General features: G+C 35.8%; 1 protein-coding gene across 1 annotated transcript in view; it reads right to left on the bottom strand.

Annotated features, from left to right (window-relative positions):
- The window catches only part of LOC141331513 (neogenin-like), a 73010-nt gene that overhangs the window by 33296 nt on the left and 23391 nt on the right, over positions 1 to 16323 (bottom strand). Inside the window, exons 6-9 of the mRNA XM_073836572.1 lie at positions 6905 to 7130; positions 4570 to 4724; positions 1251 to 1399; positions 415 to 553 (exon numbers count right to left, since the gene is read on the bottom strand). Coding sequence (XP_073692673.1) covers positions 415 to 553; positions 1251 to 1399; positions 4570 to 4724; positions 6905 to 7130 — 669 coding nt within the window. The remainder of the gene's footprint in view (positions 1 to 414; positions 554 to 1250; positions 1400 to 4569; positions 4725 to 6904; positions 7131 to 16323) is intronic.

Genomic DNA, 16323 nt, shown 5'->3' with positions numbered 1-16323 from the left:
TAACTGACACCATCCTGCAGAAACTGTAAGAAAAATGGCCTAGGTAGACTAATTTTACAGTGGGCATAAAACTTTTAACAGGTGGCTGGAAGCTCATGTGTCCCCAGTCGAACTATACTGTAATAACTGCAAAATAAATTTTCATAGGTGGTAACAAATCTTTATGCCCAGTTTTTTTTTTTAATTCACTCACCACTCACAGGTGTGGCATAAAGCGAATTTTGGACCCTGGTGATATTGCTCTGTTGATGTAACAACAACAGGGATATAGATGATAGTTGGTTTATTGCTGGCTTTGTTTATAGCCTAGAGCTCTTGTATGACACCCCTTATTACGATTACTATGAGAAGCAAAAAACTGCAGGGGTTTGGGGAAGAATGGAGGAAACTGATAAGCAAGACAATTATAAGTACCGTCAGAGTATGTGCGCACGGATATGTCTTCAGTGGACACTCCAGGTCCATGTTTGTTATAGGCCACAACTCTGAAACTGTACTCCGTGAACTTCTTCAATCCAGTCATGGTGTGTGACAGTGTGTTCACATCCAGATCCTGAGAGATTAGAGATACAGGCTGAATTACGACATAAGAAACAAAATTATAAACTAAGAATGCGCTGAAATATAAATTTAAACATTTTGACTGATACTGATAATTATTGATTTCATTAATAATAATTAACAATGCATAAATACATCTGTGTTGTTAAAAATATATATATTTGACTTAAAAATTTTAAATAATTCAGAATTGAGTTATTTATTTCCACATATTTATACATTCCTCACTTGGAAGCTTTGGATAAAACATCCAAATGACTCTAAAGGAAAAATAAAAACTGTCTAAATGAATACAGTTACTAATGTCAATATTATAAAACAAATTTTTAAATTTGGAATTATCAAATGTATTATCAAATATCACAATGCTTTTATATATGATACACTCTATGACACACTCTTAAAAATAAAGGTGCTTTACGATGCCATAAAAGAACCTTTTTTGTCTAAATGTTTCCATAAAGAACCTTAAACCTCTAAAGAACCTTTCTGTTTCACAAAAGGTTCTTTGTGGTGAAAGAAGGTTCTTCAGATTATAAAAAGGCAAGAAAGAGATGGATCTTTAAAGAACCTTTGACTGAATAGTTCTTTGTGGAACCTAAAATGGTTCTTCTATGGCATCGCTTGAAGAACTTTTTAAAGTATCTTCATTTTTAAGAGTGTACTACAGAGGCTGAAGATGGTTTTACCTGCTCACTGTCCATGCCCTTCTCCATGTAGTAGATTTTGTAGTTTTGGATCTCGCCATTGCCTATGAGGGGCATGTCCCAGCTGAGACTCACTGTACTGGGGGACGTGACCACTGCAAGTAGGTTTGGAGCAGGACCAGGTACCTGGACTATTAAATAGAAAGAATGGAGAAAAATAAGAAAACAACATTATTTTATTTTTTTATTACTGCCACGTATTGGCTGTCACTGTTTGTCTTTAATCCTTCCATTGATGCTTTGGCAATATCGTTCGTAAAACAGTCACGCCAATGAAGCACTTTGAAATTGACTTGAATAGAGAGAGCGATATCTCTCCTAAGCTGAGCATATGACAGTTGCATGTGTCGGCAGACACCTCTGGCAGAATGCAGACTAACATACGCCAGCTCAAACTGCAGGATTGACGTGATTTAATTTGCTTAGCGGAGCGGAGAGAATGGAAATGAGATTCTATGTTGCTTAACTTTTGTTTACTTGCTAGGGTCATGAATCATTACATTCAATTATAGGCTTCGAAGAGTGTCCGTTAAATCTGTTGTTTTTCCAACGTGCTCACAACTGACATGCCTTCAGGGAGTCATCATGTAGGGCCAATCTAAACGGAGCTCTATATTAAATGAAATATAATATAATTTAAATAGCATGGACATAAAACAACAGGCCGATATTTAAGTAAGCTGGCAAGTAGTCATTTAACAGACACTTTTATCTAATGCGACCCACTTATCACAGGGACAATCCCACTGGAGAAACCTGGTGTTGAAGGAATCGTTGACCAAAAATTGATCCTTTCATAATTGTTTTACCCGTGTGATCATGGATTTCTTCCATGCAACCCCAAAGAAGAAATTATGAACCATGTTCACGCTGCTTTTTTCATAAAAAAAAAAAAATGAGACACTTTCAGACATTTAATTGCATGTTAAATTGACAAAATGACATTAAAGTAGGCAGAAATAGCAGATACCAACCCAACCCTATTTACAACTTCAAGTCACTCTAAACACCCTTTACAAAAAATAATGTGTGAAGTCATCTAGTCTGCTAGATAAGACCCTTATTCCTCGTCTGGAATCGTGTAGAGCCCTTTGGAGCTGCACTGAAACTAAAATTTGGACCTTCAAACCGTTGGCTCCCATTGAAGTCCACTATATAGAGAAAAATCCTGGAATGTTTTCTTATTTTATTAATATTAAATTATCAATATGTCTTCAAGATTTGAAGTACACTACAAGTGCACTTTAATACAATTAAGCACACTTCTTTTTCACAAAGCCAGGGGCCATCATAAAATAGCGTCATAGTATCATAAAAGTGGTTTATATGTTTCATTGACTATATTCCCAGTCCTCTGAAGTCATACAATGGCTTCATGTCAGGAATAGACTAAAATACATTCATTATTTGCTAAAAATCACCACATAGTGACCACATGGCTTGAAATATAGCCTACAAATAGTATGGACTGCCTTTACGGTGCTTTTATGTCCTTTCTGGAACATGACAGTCTCAGGTCACTACATACAGTTTAAGACAAGAGTTTACATACGCCTTGCAGAATCTGCAAAATGTTAATTATTGTACCAAAATAAGAGGGATCATACAAAAGGCATGTTATTTTTTATTTAGTACTGACCTGAATAAGATATTTCACATAAAAGACGCTTACATATAGTCCACAAGAGAAAATAATAGTTGAATTTGTAAAAATGACCCTGTTCATAAGTTTACATACACTTGATTCTTACTGTGTTGATACCTGAATGTTTTTTTGTTTTTTTTGTGATAGTTGTTCATGAGTTCCTTGTTTGTCTTGAACTACTGCCCACTGTTTTTCTGCACTGCTTTGGTTTTTCAGCATTTTTGTGTATTTGAACCCTTTCCAACAATGACTGTATGATTTTAAGATCCATCTTTTCACACTGAAGACAACTGAGGGACTCATATGCAACTATTAGAGCAGGTTCAAGCCAATGCATTAAGAGCAGGGGGTGAAAACATTTGAACAGAATTAAATTTTTTAAATTTTTAAATTATTTTTCCATCTTTTTTACAGAACATACTTGCATGTTTCCCAGAAGACAAAATAAGTTTTTACCGATATTCAAATTCCAAAAGTTTTCCACCCGGGCTCTTAATGCATCATGTTTCCTTCTGCAGCATCAGTGAGCGTTTGAACCTTCCAAATACACAAAAATGCTGAAAAACTGATCATTCAGGTAAAAATAAAGTGTATGTAAAAAATTTTTTTCATTTTTTATAAATTCAACTATTATTTTCTCTTGTGGACGATATGTAACATTTAGCATATTCTGCAAGGTATATGCAAACTTTTGACCTCAACTGCAGCAGCGTGAACGCTCGTGAATATTTCCTTTTGTGTCCCACAGCGACTTGAACCAGCAACTACCAACCAGCAATTTCTAGTTACTTTGCCACATGGCTGCAACGACTTTTTGATTACAGTCATCCAGTTATAGTTACCCTGAACCATCTTTCATGCTCCAGCTTTAATATAAATTGCGTTTGGTGTCTTACATGAATCAATTTACAAACTTTGATCATGCGTTTCTGGCATCTCAAACGACTGAGAGAAATCGCTTTATCTCAGTTCCACAGACATCGATTCTGTCCAACATCAACGCTTGCTTTTGATACTGATGTCTTACAGGATGGCATGGGGCGCCTACACTAGATTAAGTGTGCTTTACGACTGTGTATGTGTGCATGTTCAGATTCATTCATAATGTTCGCAGCAATATGTGTGTCAGCCTCAGAGGCTGATCTCCACGCAGCGGGATTCCCGGGAGCGCCAGAATCCCGCTAACACACATTATAAAGTGCTTATAGCAGTCAGAGCCAAGGACGCACAGAGGAGCAAGTCTGACCCAGAAACAGCTTCCTGTGCTGTGTTTGGGCTGATAATGTTTCACGTTGATGGAGTCGGGCCATATACCTTCAGCGATGTTCAAGAGGTGTGTTTGCTTAAAAGCCAGCAGGTGTTTACTTGTGCTTACCTATATAATGAGATTTTAAACTGACATCGAGGCATCAGGGAGAGAACCCTCCAGAGAAAATGTTCATCATAATCGCGTAGGCCCAAAACATATTCTAGACAAGCGTGTGAGCATAAACGCAAGCTTGATTTCACGCATTGTTGCCTTCTGAAATTCGTCAAGAGCATAATTTAATGCGCAGATGTGTTAAGTCAGTAAACATCCCATTTTAATTAGTCCATAAATCTCATTTGAACACATTCTGAATGGATAAGTATGTGAACAGGAAGTGGAGAGTTTACCTTCAGGCTGGGTGGCGACCCTCAGAGGCGCTGAGCTCTCTCCAGGGCCGTTTCTGTTGTGGGCCACCACGCGGAAGGAGTACTTGGTGTCTGGCATGAGGTTCTGAATGGTGACTTGCATTTCTCCTGGACGGCTGGTGTTCACTATCCTCTCCCTATGGAGCGTCAGAGAAACACATGGGATATGAGACTGAAACAGGAGCTGGCTGCTGATTCATTGGTTCAAAGCTTCTTATATTCTTCTATAGTCAATAACAGCTCATACAGAATGGCATTATAAATATTAACAAGAACAACATGTGACTTATAATAATGGCAACAAAAACAACAGAATACAAGCATCAATAGCATTCATAATTAAAGGCTTCTTGGAGGGTGAATGTCATGAAAACATCTGGGTCAGTTCACTATATAGTCAAATTGAAATGTATTTGATCTGTATTACATAATTATATACTATATATCAAATTTTAAATGTTATATACACTTCCGTTCAAAAGTTTGGAATCTGTAAGACTTGTTATGTTTTTTAAAGTCTCTTTTGCTCATCAAGGATGCATTTATTTGATCAAAAATACTGAAAAAGACAGTAATATTGCAAAATGTTAATACAATATACAATAATGTTTTTTATTTTATTGTACTTTTTAAATATAATTTATTTCTGTGATGCAAAGCTGATTTTTTTTATCAGCTGTTACTCAATTCTTAAGTGTCACATGATCCTTCAGAAATCATTCTAATGTGCTGATTTATTGTTAGAATGGTCAATGCTGGAAACAGTTATGTTGCCAAATATTTTTTTTTGGAACCTGTGATTCTTTTTTTCAAGATTCTTTGATAAATAACAAGTTAAAAAGAACAATTTATTCAAAATATTAATCTTTTCTAACAATGTATATCTATGCTATCACGTTTTTTTTTTTTTTTTTTTTTTTATGTAACATCCTCGGTGAATAAAAGTATAAATTTATTTAAAAAAAGAAAGAATACAAATTTACTCACCCCAAACTTTTGAACAGGAGTGTATATTGTTAGAAAGCCTTTCTATTTCTAAATAAATGCAGTTCTTTTTAACCTTTTATTAATTAAAGAATAAAAAAAAAAAGTATTACAGGCTCCAAAAAAAAAAACATATTAAGCATCACAACTGTTTCCAGCACTAATAATAAATCAGCATATTAGAATGATTTTTGAAGGATCATGTGACACTGAAGACTGAAGTAATGATTCAGAAAAATCAACTTTAATTACCGATATAAATTAATCATTGTTTTACATTGTATTAATATTTCACAACATTCATTTTTTTCTGTATTTTTGATCAAATGAACACATAAGCGTAAGAAACTTCTTTAAAAAAACATTAAACATCTTACTGATCCTAAACTTTTGTAAGGCAATGTTTATATAATAATCCTTCAGAAATCATTTTAATATGCTGATTTTGTGCACAAGAAATATTTCCTATTATTAATATTAAAACCAGTTGTAGTATATTTTTCCCAACATGACCTCATGATGAAAACATACCTGTGGGAACTTTTTGGCAAGATGCAAAATACGTACCGCCATGTACATTTTGTGACATATTCAGTGTGACATATCCACTGAGTGGCGCAATAACAGTGTTCGTTTTTCCCCCCAGAACAGATGAACGTACATATGGTCAGTTTTAGACACAGTTTTTGTATGTCACCATAGTTCCGACTTGAAATGTTCATTGAGTGGCGTTATAACTCTAATGCTCTGTTACGTTTTAAAACAACGTACCATCTGCACTACACCTAAACCTACCCGATAGTATGAACGAAAGCGAATGTGACATAAAAACGCAATCACAAGCATGCCATTTGAGCTTGTTTTTTGATCTCTCATCTTTCAGTTCTTTCATCAAGAGTCAAGTTTTTCATGTGATTTATACCCAAGGATTCCACATCCTAAGTCCAATTGCATGCAGGCTAAGCTACCGAGCTTGTTACGTTCAGAAAGCGAAACATATGCAGCTGTAATCATAACTGTGTATGAAAACGATTATAAGTGCTCGCTTTTTTACCGCCTCAAGTGTTCATTTCTGTTGGAAATATGGTAATATGTACTTATTGGTACATATTTGGTGTCTTGCGAAAAAGTTCCCACAAGTATGCTTTCGTCATGAGATCAGCTAGTTTTTTCCAGTATTCTTTGGTGAATAGAAAGTGCAAAAGAACAGCATTTATTTTAAACAGAAATCTTTCAGTAACTGAATGAATCACTGGTGAATAAAATTAGTTTGAAAAATGACCCCAAACTTTGGAACTGTAGTGTATATATAAATAACACATAAATGCCCTGCCTGTTATTGCCCTCCAGGCTGTAGTAGACCGAGTAGCTGACATCATCTCCATGCGGTTCAGCAGGAAGGCGCCAGGTCAGCTTGATGAAGCGGGTGGAGACCAGGGAGGCCACAACGTCACGTGGGGCGGAGGGTGTGGGACCGGCGCTGCCTCTGGAGCCTGGCATTAGACGGTCAGTAGTAGCATGGGTCAGTGAGGTGGGAGGGGGTGAGGGGATGGCTACATCTTTGCAGACAGTGGGGTGGCGTGAGTGGAGCGGGTGAGTGAAAGCGGAAATAAAGGGTGGAGGCGGGTGTACAGTGAAGTCACACAGAAATTCAGGGAGGGAGGGATGGAGAGCAAAACAAAGGAGAACAGAACAGAGGGAACACATAAAAAGAAAAAAAACAAAACAAAAACCATAACACAATGGCTTCCATGACAGGAAATCAACAAAACAGTGAAATAATCACAAAGAAACATGAAAAATGCAATCATAATGGAAGAATGTCTGGCATGTAGTTGGAGAAAAACAGCTGAAGTGGAAAAAATGATGGAAAGCTGAATCGCAGGAGGCATATGTTTGACTTATAAGAGCAGTTCACCTCAAAATTAGACTGAAAAACATGTTGTTGATCATTCATACTGATTGCAGAGAAGAGAAATATTCACAGTTGAGGTCAAAAGTTTACATACACCTTGCAGAGCCTGCTAATTTTTAAGAGGGATCATACAAAATGCTTGTTATTTTTTATTTAGGACTGACCTGAATAAGATATTTAACATAAAAGATGTTTACGTGTAGTCCACAGGAGAAAATAATAGTTGAATTTATTTAAAAAAATTACTGAAATGTTCAAAAGTTTACATACACTTGATTCTTAATACTGTTGTTACCTGAATGTGATAGCTGTTCACGAGTCCCTTGTTTGTCCTGAACAGTTAAACTGCCCGCTGTTCTTCAGAAAAATCCTTCAGTTCCCACAAATTATTTGGTTTTTCAGCATTTTTGTGAATTTAAATCTTTTCCAATAATGACTGTATGATTTTGAGATCCATCTTTTCACAATAAGGACAACTGAGGGACTCGTATGCAACTATTACTGAAGGTTCAAACACTCACTGATGCTCCAGAAAGAAAAAATGATGCATTAGGAGCCAGGGGTGTAAACTTTTGAAAAGAAAGATGTGCACATTTTTCTTATTTTGCCTAAATATAATTTTTTTTTTTCATTTACTACTGCCCTTCAGAAGCTACAGAAGATACTTACATGTTTCCCAGAAGTAGGGCTGGGCGGTATGACGGTATATATCGTTACCGCAGAATGAAATGTGTACCGTAAAAGAATTTGTTATTCCGTGTATACCGCGAAATGTAAATAAGTGGGCATGGCCAACTCACATGCAGCACTCGTGAGGCTGAGACTGGTCAAACCGTTGAATGCAAGACTGAAGGATACGCTGGGAGGTTGTAAAAACATGGAAAAGGAGAAACGAACAGACGAGGAGGGCTCAAAAGAAAATCCTGAGCAGGAGGAGGAACTCGTCATTAAAAAGAGGTGCAACATCTGTTGTGTGGATTTACAATAATAAGCTCTGTCCACATCAAGCTGTGAAATGTGACATACAGTGAAACTGTTGTTCATATAAAGTCATATTTTGTTTACTATATTTATAAGGTTAAAAATAAAATACAAAATAATCAAATAAGATCAAGTCCTTTTCTTTTCTTAAATATTCAAGCTTATTTATTATATAAAGCCCTTTTGTAAATTTTCTGGAATAACTACCTATATAAAAAAAAATATATTGTGAAAGATATCGTTACCGTGAAATAAAATTTCTCATACCGTGAAATAAAATTTTGGTCATACCGCCCAGCCCTACCCTTAATGTATCGTTTTTCCTTCTGAACTGTCAGTAAGCGTTTGAAACTTCTGTAATAGTTGCATATGAGTCCCTCAGCTGTCCTTTTTGTGAAAAGATGAATCTCAAAATCATACAGTCATTGTTGGAAAAGGTATAAATTCACAAACTGTTCAGGAGAAATAAGGAACTCATGAACAACAATTACTAAACAAACAAAAAAAACACAGTTGTGGATCATTCAGGTAACAACCGTATTAGGAATCAAGTGTATGTAGTCTTTTGAACAGGGCTATTTTTATAAATTCAACTATTTTTTCTCTTGTGGACTATATGTAAACATCTGTCATGTGAAATATCAATTCAGGTCAGTACTAAATAAAAAAAAAAAATAACATGCATTTTGTATGATCCCTCTTATTTTGGTGAAATAATTGCAGATTCTGCAAGGTGTATGTAAAGTTTTGACCTCAACTGTATGTGAATGTCATATGGGTTTATATGTTGGTGAGTAAACAATAAAAAGATTTCTTATGGTGTGAACTACACAACTATTCTTTTAAGCGCAGCTGGAAAAAATCCAAGCAGATGCAAAAAATACAGAGGCAGGGAGGCCATCCATTTTAATCACTAACATACGTCTAGAGGTCCAAGGCTTTGCAATCTTCACACAGATATGCAAAATATTTCATGCTGAGGCCTCCGTGGTTAAATCTAAGGACGTCGGACTGTTGTTTTCTACCAGTGGAGTGAAACTCAAGACACAAAGCAGCTTTAAAAACGTGTCAAGATTATTTGCTTTTGCGGACTTCAATAAAGTTGCGCTTTTGGCAATAGCAACTCTTTGAATTAAACAAACTGTGTTTCATTTGCATCTGCCAAAAGAAGCAGCTGTAAAGAACTGCACATCAAGAAAATTTAATGACTGATGTACCGTGCCATTCAAATGTGATTATCTAACTGTGGTTGACAATAAAGTCAGAAGGTAATAAAACATCTAAAACAAGTTTTTTCTCTTTGCTAACCAGACTGAAACAATCAGCACGCAGCACTAGAGAAAATATCTCATCTTATTTATATGTAAAATAATGTCAAAATGATCGATAAAACTTGCAAAAAAGCAAAAAAATCTGAAAATAAAAAAAAGAACAATTGAAAAATAAAAATGGACAAGATTGTGAACTTGTACAGGAAGGAAACTCTCCTGAGATATGAAAGAGCCAACTCTGAACAATACAGTTTCTCTCTGCTAGTTAACTGCATGAGGGTATAAAAGTACCACATAATGCTGCAAAAAGAACAGCAAGATGCATTAGGTTCAGATGTGCTCTTTGAAATACTTTGTTCTGAACCACAGACAGTGAGTGGGAGAAGAGACTGATAATGCAGACCTGTATAATATACACTAATAGCGGCACTCATTAGCTTATAGCTTCCCCTAAATGACAAGATCCATTAGACGGAGAGCAAATTAAACATTAGTTGTAGCAATTACAGTTTTCCACAAAGACGAGCCATCAATGTTCATCTGTCTAGCCGCAGGGAGAAAAAAAAAATGATATCATTCAGCATTTATCTCTGGTTCAGCTTTGTGTGGTGCGTGACTTTCTCTCTGTAGTTTTTCTTCTCCCTCTGGCTCAGTCAGTTCACTTGGCAGCCATTTTGCTAACATAAGGAGGCAGCTGTTTTCTAGTCATGTATAGTCAAGTACAGCTTTTATGAACTTGATTAGGGAAAGAGCTTACATTCAAAAACATGTCAAATCATCAATAAAATCAAGTGTATTATAAAAGTAGCTCAAATCAGGCCCCAGCTAATCTGCATTTGTATTCTAGACTAGGCAATGGCTGTTTGGGAGTATGCTGTCATTTAGAATTCAATAGCCTATTGCATATTATGAAACATACACTAAATACTGCACATGAAAGTTTTCACAATGTTAAGGCCTGTTTACACCAACCACAATGTTCGATTCAATTTTCGTGAATCAATGTATAAAAAAAAACATTGCGTACGGTAACTTCGTTTCTGACACCTCCTCGATACAGAGATGGAAGTCAAACAGTATTTATATGTTTTCAAACTGTACGATTTTTGTATTCTCCATTGTTTTTATCAAACAACACCAAGTGTACAGAAAGACAGATACTTCATCTGCTATTCAGTGTCAAAATAATAGTCTGTTCTTGAGCACCACCAAGACGTAGTTTTTATGTAGTCAAGAGCTCTGGGCATGTGAAGAAAAAAATCATAGCTTACTGGTTCGCCAGTTTTGTTCACAGTGCAATGGAGAAAGATTAAAACATGTTTAGAACATATTGCATTGATGGCATGTGGATGTTTGTGTCCGTCTCAACAGCCAATGACATAGTTTTTTGTGGCACTGAATATTTTCTTGTTTAGGGGCTGTTCACTCACAACAAGTTCAAAAACAGCATGAGATGCTACATTTAAAGAGATATGTGATGCAATGGTCAAAAATGTGTTGGATATTTCCAAATTTTCTCTGCTATTCACTAGCTGTGTGTTTCCATCACCCTGCATTCTTAAAAAAAGGTTTAATAAATAATAAATGGTTTCATAATGAACCTTTAACATCTGAATGACCTCTCTATTTCACAAAAGGTTATTTTTTTGGTGAAAGAAGGTTCTTTAGATTATAAAAGGTAGAAAGAGATCCCTGCTGAAAAAAACAGCATATGCTGGTTAGGTATGTTTTGGTGCTGGGATGCTGGTTTTAGCTGGTTAATGCTGGTCCTTTGCTGGTTTATGCTGGTCATGTTGCTGGTCAAGGACCAGCATAAACCAGCAAAGGGCCAGCATAAACCAGCAAAGGACCAGCAAAAACCAGCTAAAACCAGCATCCCAGCACCAAAACATACCTAACCAGCATATGCTGGTTTTGTCAGCAGGGATGGTTCTTTGAAGAACCTTTCACTGAATGGTTCATTGTGGAACCAAAACTGGTTCTTCTATGGCATCGCTGTGAAGAACCTTTTAAAGCGCCTTTATTTTTCAGAGTGTGGTTGTACGCATATTTTTAAGTATTACATCAAAATCAGACAATTTCAAATAAAAACCCTTTAATTTGAAAAAACTGTATTACACTTGCTTGGTGTTTTTTGACTTGTGAAAAAGGGTTAATGCGAAAAATGGGAGATGGAAACACAATTGTTCCATGCGCACAGTGTTGTTTTTGACAACCATCTTAGATTTAGTCTTACTCTTAGTCTTTTGGACTAAAATGCTTCTTAGTTTTAGACAATTTTTAGTCACTTCTATATGTGATAGTTTTAGTCCAATTTTAGTCGACGAAAAGTCAAAAAGGTTTTAGTCTAGTTTTAGTCAAAAAAGGGGAAAAAGTAGTCTTTTAACAAATTAATGTAGGTCAGTAAGTATTTTGCTGTTGGGTAGTGTCACTTATAAGTTCTGAAAATAGCAGATCTATAGTTCAACACAATGTGAGGATCGACTATTTTCACCAATAATTACAATAATGAAGGAATGTTTTAGAACATAAAAGACAAACAAGGATGGAATGCTAAAACGGCTTGCCATACTAGTATAGCAAAGAGTATTTAATGCTAAAACGGCTTGCCATAGCGTCAGATACTTTTTAAGTTTTAATTGGCATGCACAATAAGCGGAAATGTCATGCATTTTAAATGTCTGACGGACCACCCACTAACATTTTCGTCTATTCTCGTCTCGTCAACGAAAACTCACACACGTCTCGTCATGTTTTAGTCATCAACGAGCCATTTTTATCTCGTCATCGTCTCGTTATCGTCATGAAAAAAAGTGGCGTCAACGAAATGATTTCGTCATCGTTGACGAAAACAACACTGCATGCGCATCAAAAAAGTTATGTGAATTTGTGCTATGGGGCGGCATAAACTGATGAACCAATGGACTGATCTTGTTGCACGGAATCTGAAATGTTGTTATGGTCATTTTTAAAGGGATAGTTCGCCCAAAAAATAAACCCATTCCAAACCTGTTAGACCTTCGTTCATCTTCAGAACACAAATTAAGATATTTTTTGATGAAATCCAAGAGCTTTCTGACCCTGCATAGACAGCAACACAACAACCACATTCAAGGCCCGGAAAGGCAGTAAGGGCATTGTTAAAAAAGTTTTTAATCAATGTCCTTACTACCTTTCTGGGCCTTAAACGTGATAGTTGTGTTGCTGTCTACGCAGGGTCAGAAAGCTTTTTTTTTTTTTTTTCAAAATGTCTTAATTTGTATTTTGAAGATGAATGAAGGTCTTACGGGTTTAAAACGACAAGAAGTTTCATTTTTGGTTGCACTGTCACTTTAAATGCCAGAGAAATACTTTATTGTCAAAGTTTTTCAGTAAAAGTCCCTCCCAGAACTGTCTCACATGACTGCATACCAAAACATCTACTTACAAAAATGACCACATTTATTGTGTTTTGTCTGCATGTTCTGATGCACAAGTAAATTATTATATATGGAAATTATTATATATTTAGTGGCTTCTCCTTCTTCGCTTAGTGATGTTTAGTGCCAGTTTATCAGAAAGTGAAGATTTTGTTCTCTTTGACTCATTGCATGGAAACGGTGCTTATTCACAATTATTTTATGCAATATTACAATTCTGTGCATAAGTTAAATTCCCAACTTTGGATGGAAACCCAAAGACTGTCACTTAGCAAAACATTGTTAATGAGTGCTACCAAGTTGTAGTTTTATGAAACCTCAGCAGCTCTGGGAATATGACCAAGTCTTATTGGTTGGCCAGTTTTCTTCACAGTGCAAGAAACAGAAATTTAAAAAAAAAATGTGTTGCATTGATAGTCTCAACAGATTAACAGCTGCTCATTTAAATTACAATGTTTATCAGAAAACTTTCATACGGAATATTTATCTGGGTGTCAACAGGCCTTTAGGAAAAAACATTCTTAGGGGCCTTTTACTCTTAACATGTTCAAAAACACCATAAGATGCCAAAGCAGCAAGGTTATGTGGTATGAAGGTCAAAAATGTGGTCAAAATGGAACGCGTACATTTGCATTTACAAGCATACATTTGTCAACTAGGATGTTATCAGGATCATCACAACCATCAGCTTTAACCGTCTCCTAAGTGTCTGTCTGATGGTGAATGAAGTCATGTGATGTACGGTGGAGAGCAGCAGAAGATTAATACCAACTCTATTCATAGCAGAGAGCAATAGCTGGTGCCATTGGAACAGATGGTGACTTTGCTTTATTAATGATACACACTGTAGCTAAGCAGAAAGGTCAGAAGGCCTTTGGTGTTAAAATGGAAATGTAAAAGGTTTATTGTTAACTCCATGTTTGCTGTAAATCGGAGTAATTATGATTTTAATACTAAGCAAATGGTATTTAGAGAATATGCAAATTGGTTTCTCAATGGCTGCTCAGAGCAATAATGGTTATGTACTATGTAGGTCACCAAGAATCAAAAAATAGTTAATTGTACTTGAGTATATGGGAAAAACATAAATGTAGGAAAGATTGCCTCATTCACCTCTATGTACTTATGATGTCGCTGTCTGAGAGAGAGAGCGCAGTGCACTGCTAATGACCACTTAAAAGCTCCTGCTTTCATCTAACATAGACGAGTATGGACTGAAATGGCCACGGTAAAGGAGATGCGACATAGTTCCTGCTGCACACATAAAGACTTCATCCATTGGCGCTAAATAGTACACCCTCTCTACTATTGATCTGAGGGAACATGCTATTATCGCGAGGGGTCTGAAAGGGGTTGAAGACTTCCTCATATTGTGCGAGGGCATAAAAACTGGGTTATTTCATTCATCCTCACTGCTCCTGTCATAACATGATAGAATTGACTGCTGCTGAAATGTGGAGCAGCTCTTGATCTATAGATAGTAGCTAAAAGCCCCATATGAGTGTTTTGAAGAGGAGAAATAGCAAGCTCGATCACACATATCTATAGGTTTTGCTCTCCTTCTATATATTTTGTAAAGCTGTTTGGTGTTAATGGTCACAACCATGGTAGGTTTCTTGGACCAATTACAGTGCAACAGGTTTCTAGTGACCAGATCTATCAGTAAAACATTTCCGTTGCTTGAAATTAAATTATATGATAGAACTCCTCATTCCAGACAACTTTGCCTCTAGAACCACTGCTGTCAATTAAATTGTTTGTTAAATGATTGAGAAGATGTAAAAAAAAACTACTTTTGCTAAATAGTCCTAGGTTTTTCACTCAGTCTGGAAAAAAACACTGCGGTATAATTCTCAGGACTCTCTTGGCCAATAATTACCAAAAAAAATGTTGAAATGTACCCTTTGGGAAGCTATAACCTGTCCAAATTTATCCCAAATCCTATAAAGCCTAAAGGAAAACTCAAAACTTCACAAATACATATGCAACAGGTGATTCTAAACAAGCATGGAGTTTTAAGGAGATCGGACCGCAGTTGGCGCTAAATTACCTGGATTTGCCAAAAATGCTTTTTAAAATGATTGATTTGGTGGTAACAGGCTTGCTAAATAATGTCTTAAATGCCTTAAAGCACTTGAACCTTAAAGCACTTGAATTCTTTTTTATTATTTAGTTTAGCAAAATATTTAATATTTAAAATTAATCAACTAAAACTAATAAATACAAATAAGAAATACTACATTACAGCAAAATTTCTCATAGTTTAACTTATTTTTAGAGGGAAAACATATTTTGTGCAACTCAGCACAGTGACAACCAATCAGATATACAGTATTGATATTTAATCTGAGACTTGATGCTGGGTGAGGAATTTCTATGTAGTACTTTTAACTATTTATTTAAAAATACATATAATTCCTGTTTTTCCATGGTAAAGAGCAAACATAATTTTTGAACATCATCTTTTTTCCAAGGAAATTAGTCATAGATCATTGTCATTAGTCATTAGATCATTTCCTGTTTGAGCCTGAGGTGAGAGGAATTAGATTGGTTGTCAAAGATCTTCGGAAAACAACTTTGAAAAACACAAAATGACGTACCAATTATTAATAAGTGCCAGTCTATACTCTAAATATGTTCCTCTGACTCAAACAGCACAGACAGTTTGCTATACATTATGTGAGCACAGGAGACTTTGAAGAAAATTAATCCTAAGACATATACAGTTAGGTACGCTGTTAACTTCAGTCACATAAAGAAAAGAACGTTTTGAATAGAACAAAAAAGTTGAGAGAATAAAAAGAAAAGAGGGCTATTTGCATAATTTTGCATTACAATGTGTCAGGATTACAATGCAATTTCCACTGCAATTTGCTGCATAAACTATTTGGGTCACGCTGAAATTATCAGACACTCTTTTCGACCATTATGCACAGCCGTCATGCGTTAATGTATTTGTAGCTTTGACATCAAAACAGAAGTGATTTCTGAGCCATTTATCAGCTTGAAATTGCTAAATGGAGCGGGCAGAATGTTTTGAGTTAAAGAAGTTCACTTCCAGAAATTTTTTTTACAGAAAATTTACTCACCCCCTTGTCATCCAAGATGTTCATGTCTTTCTTTCTTCAGTTGTAAAGAAATTATGTTTTTTGAGGAAAACATTTCA

The sequence above is a fragment of the Garra rufa genome, chromosome 3, assembly GCF_049309525.1.
Source record: "Garra rufa chromosome 3, GarRuf1.0, whole genome shotgun sequence".
Classification (NCBI taxonomy): domain Eukaryota; kingdom Metazoa; phylum Chordata; class Actinopteri; order Cypriniformes; family Cyprinidae; genus Garra; species Garra rufa.
Note: the sequence above shows the minus strand (reverse complement) of the source record. Positions and strands in the feature narration are given on the sequence as shown.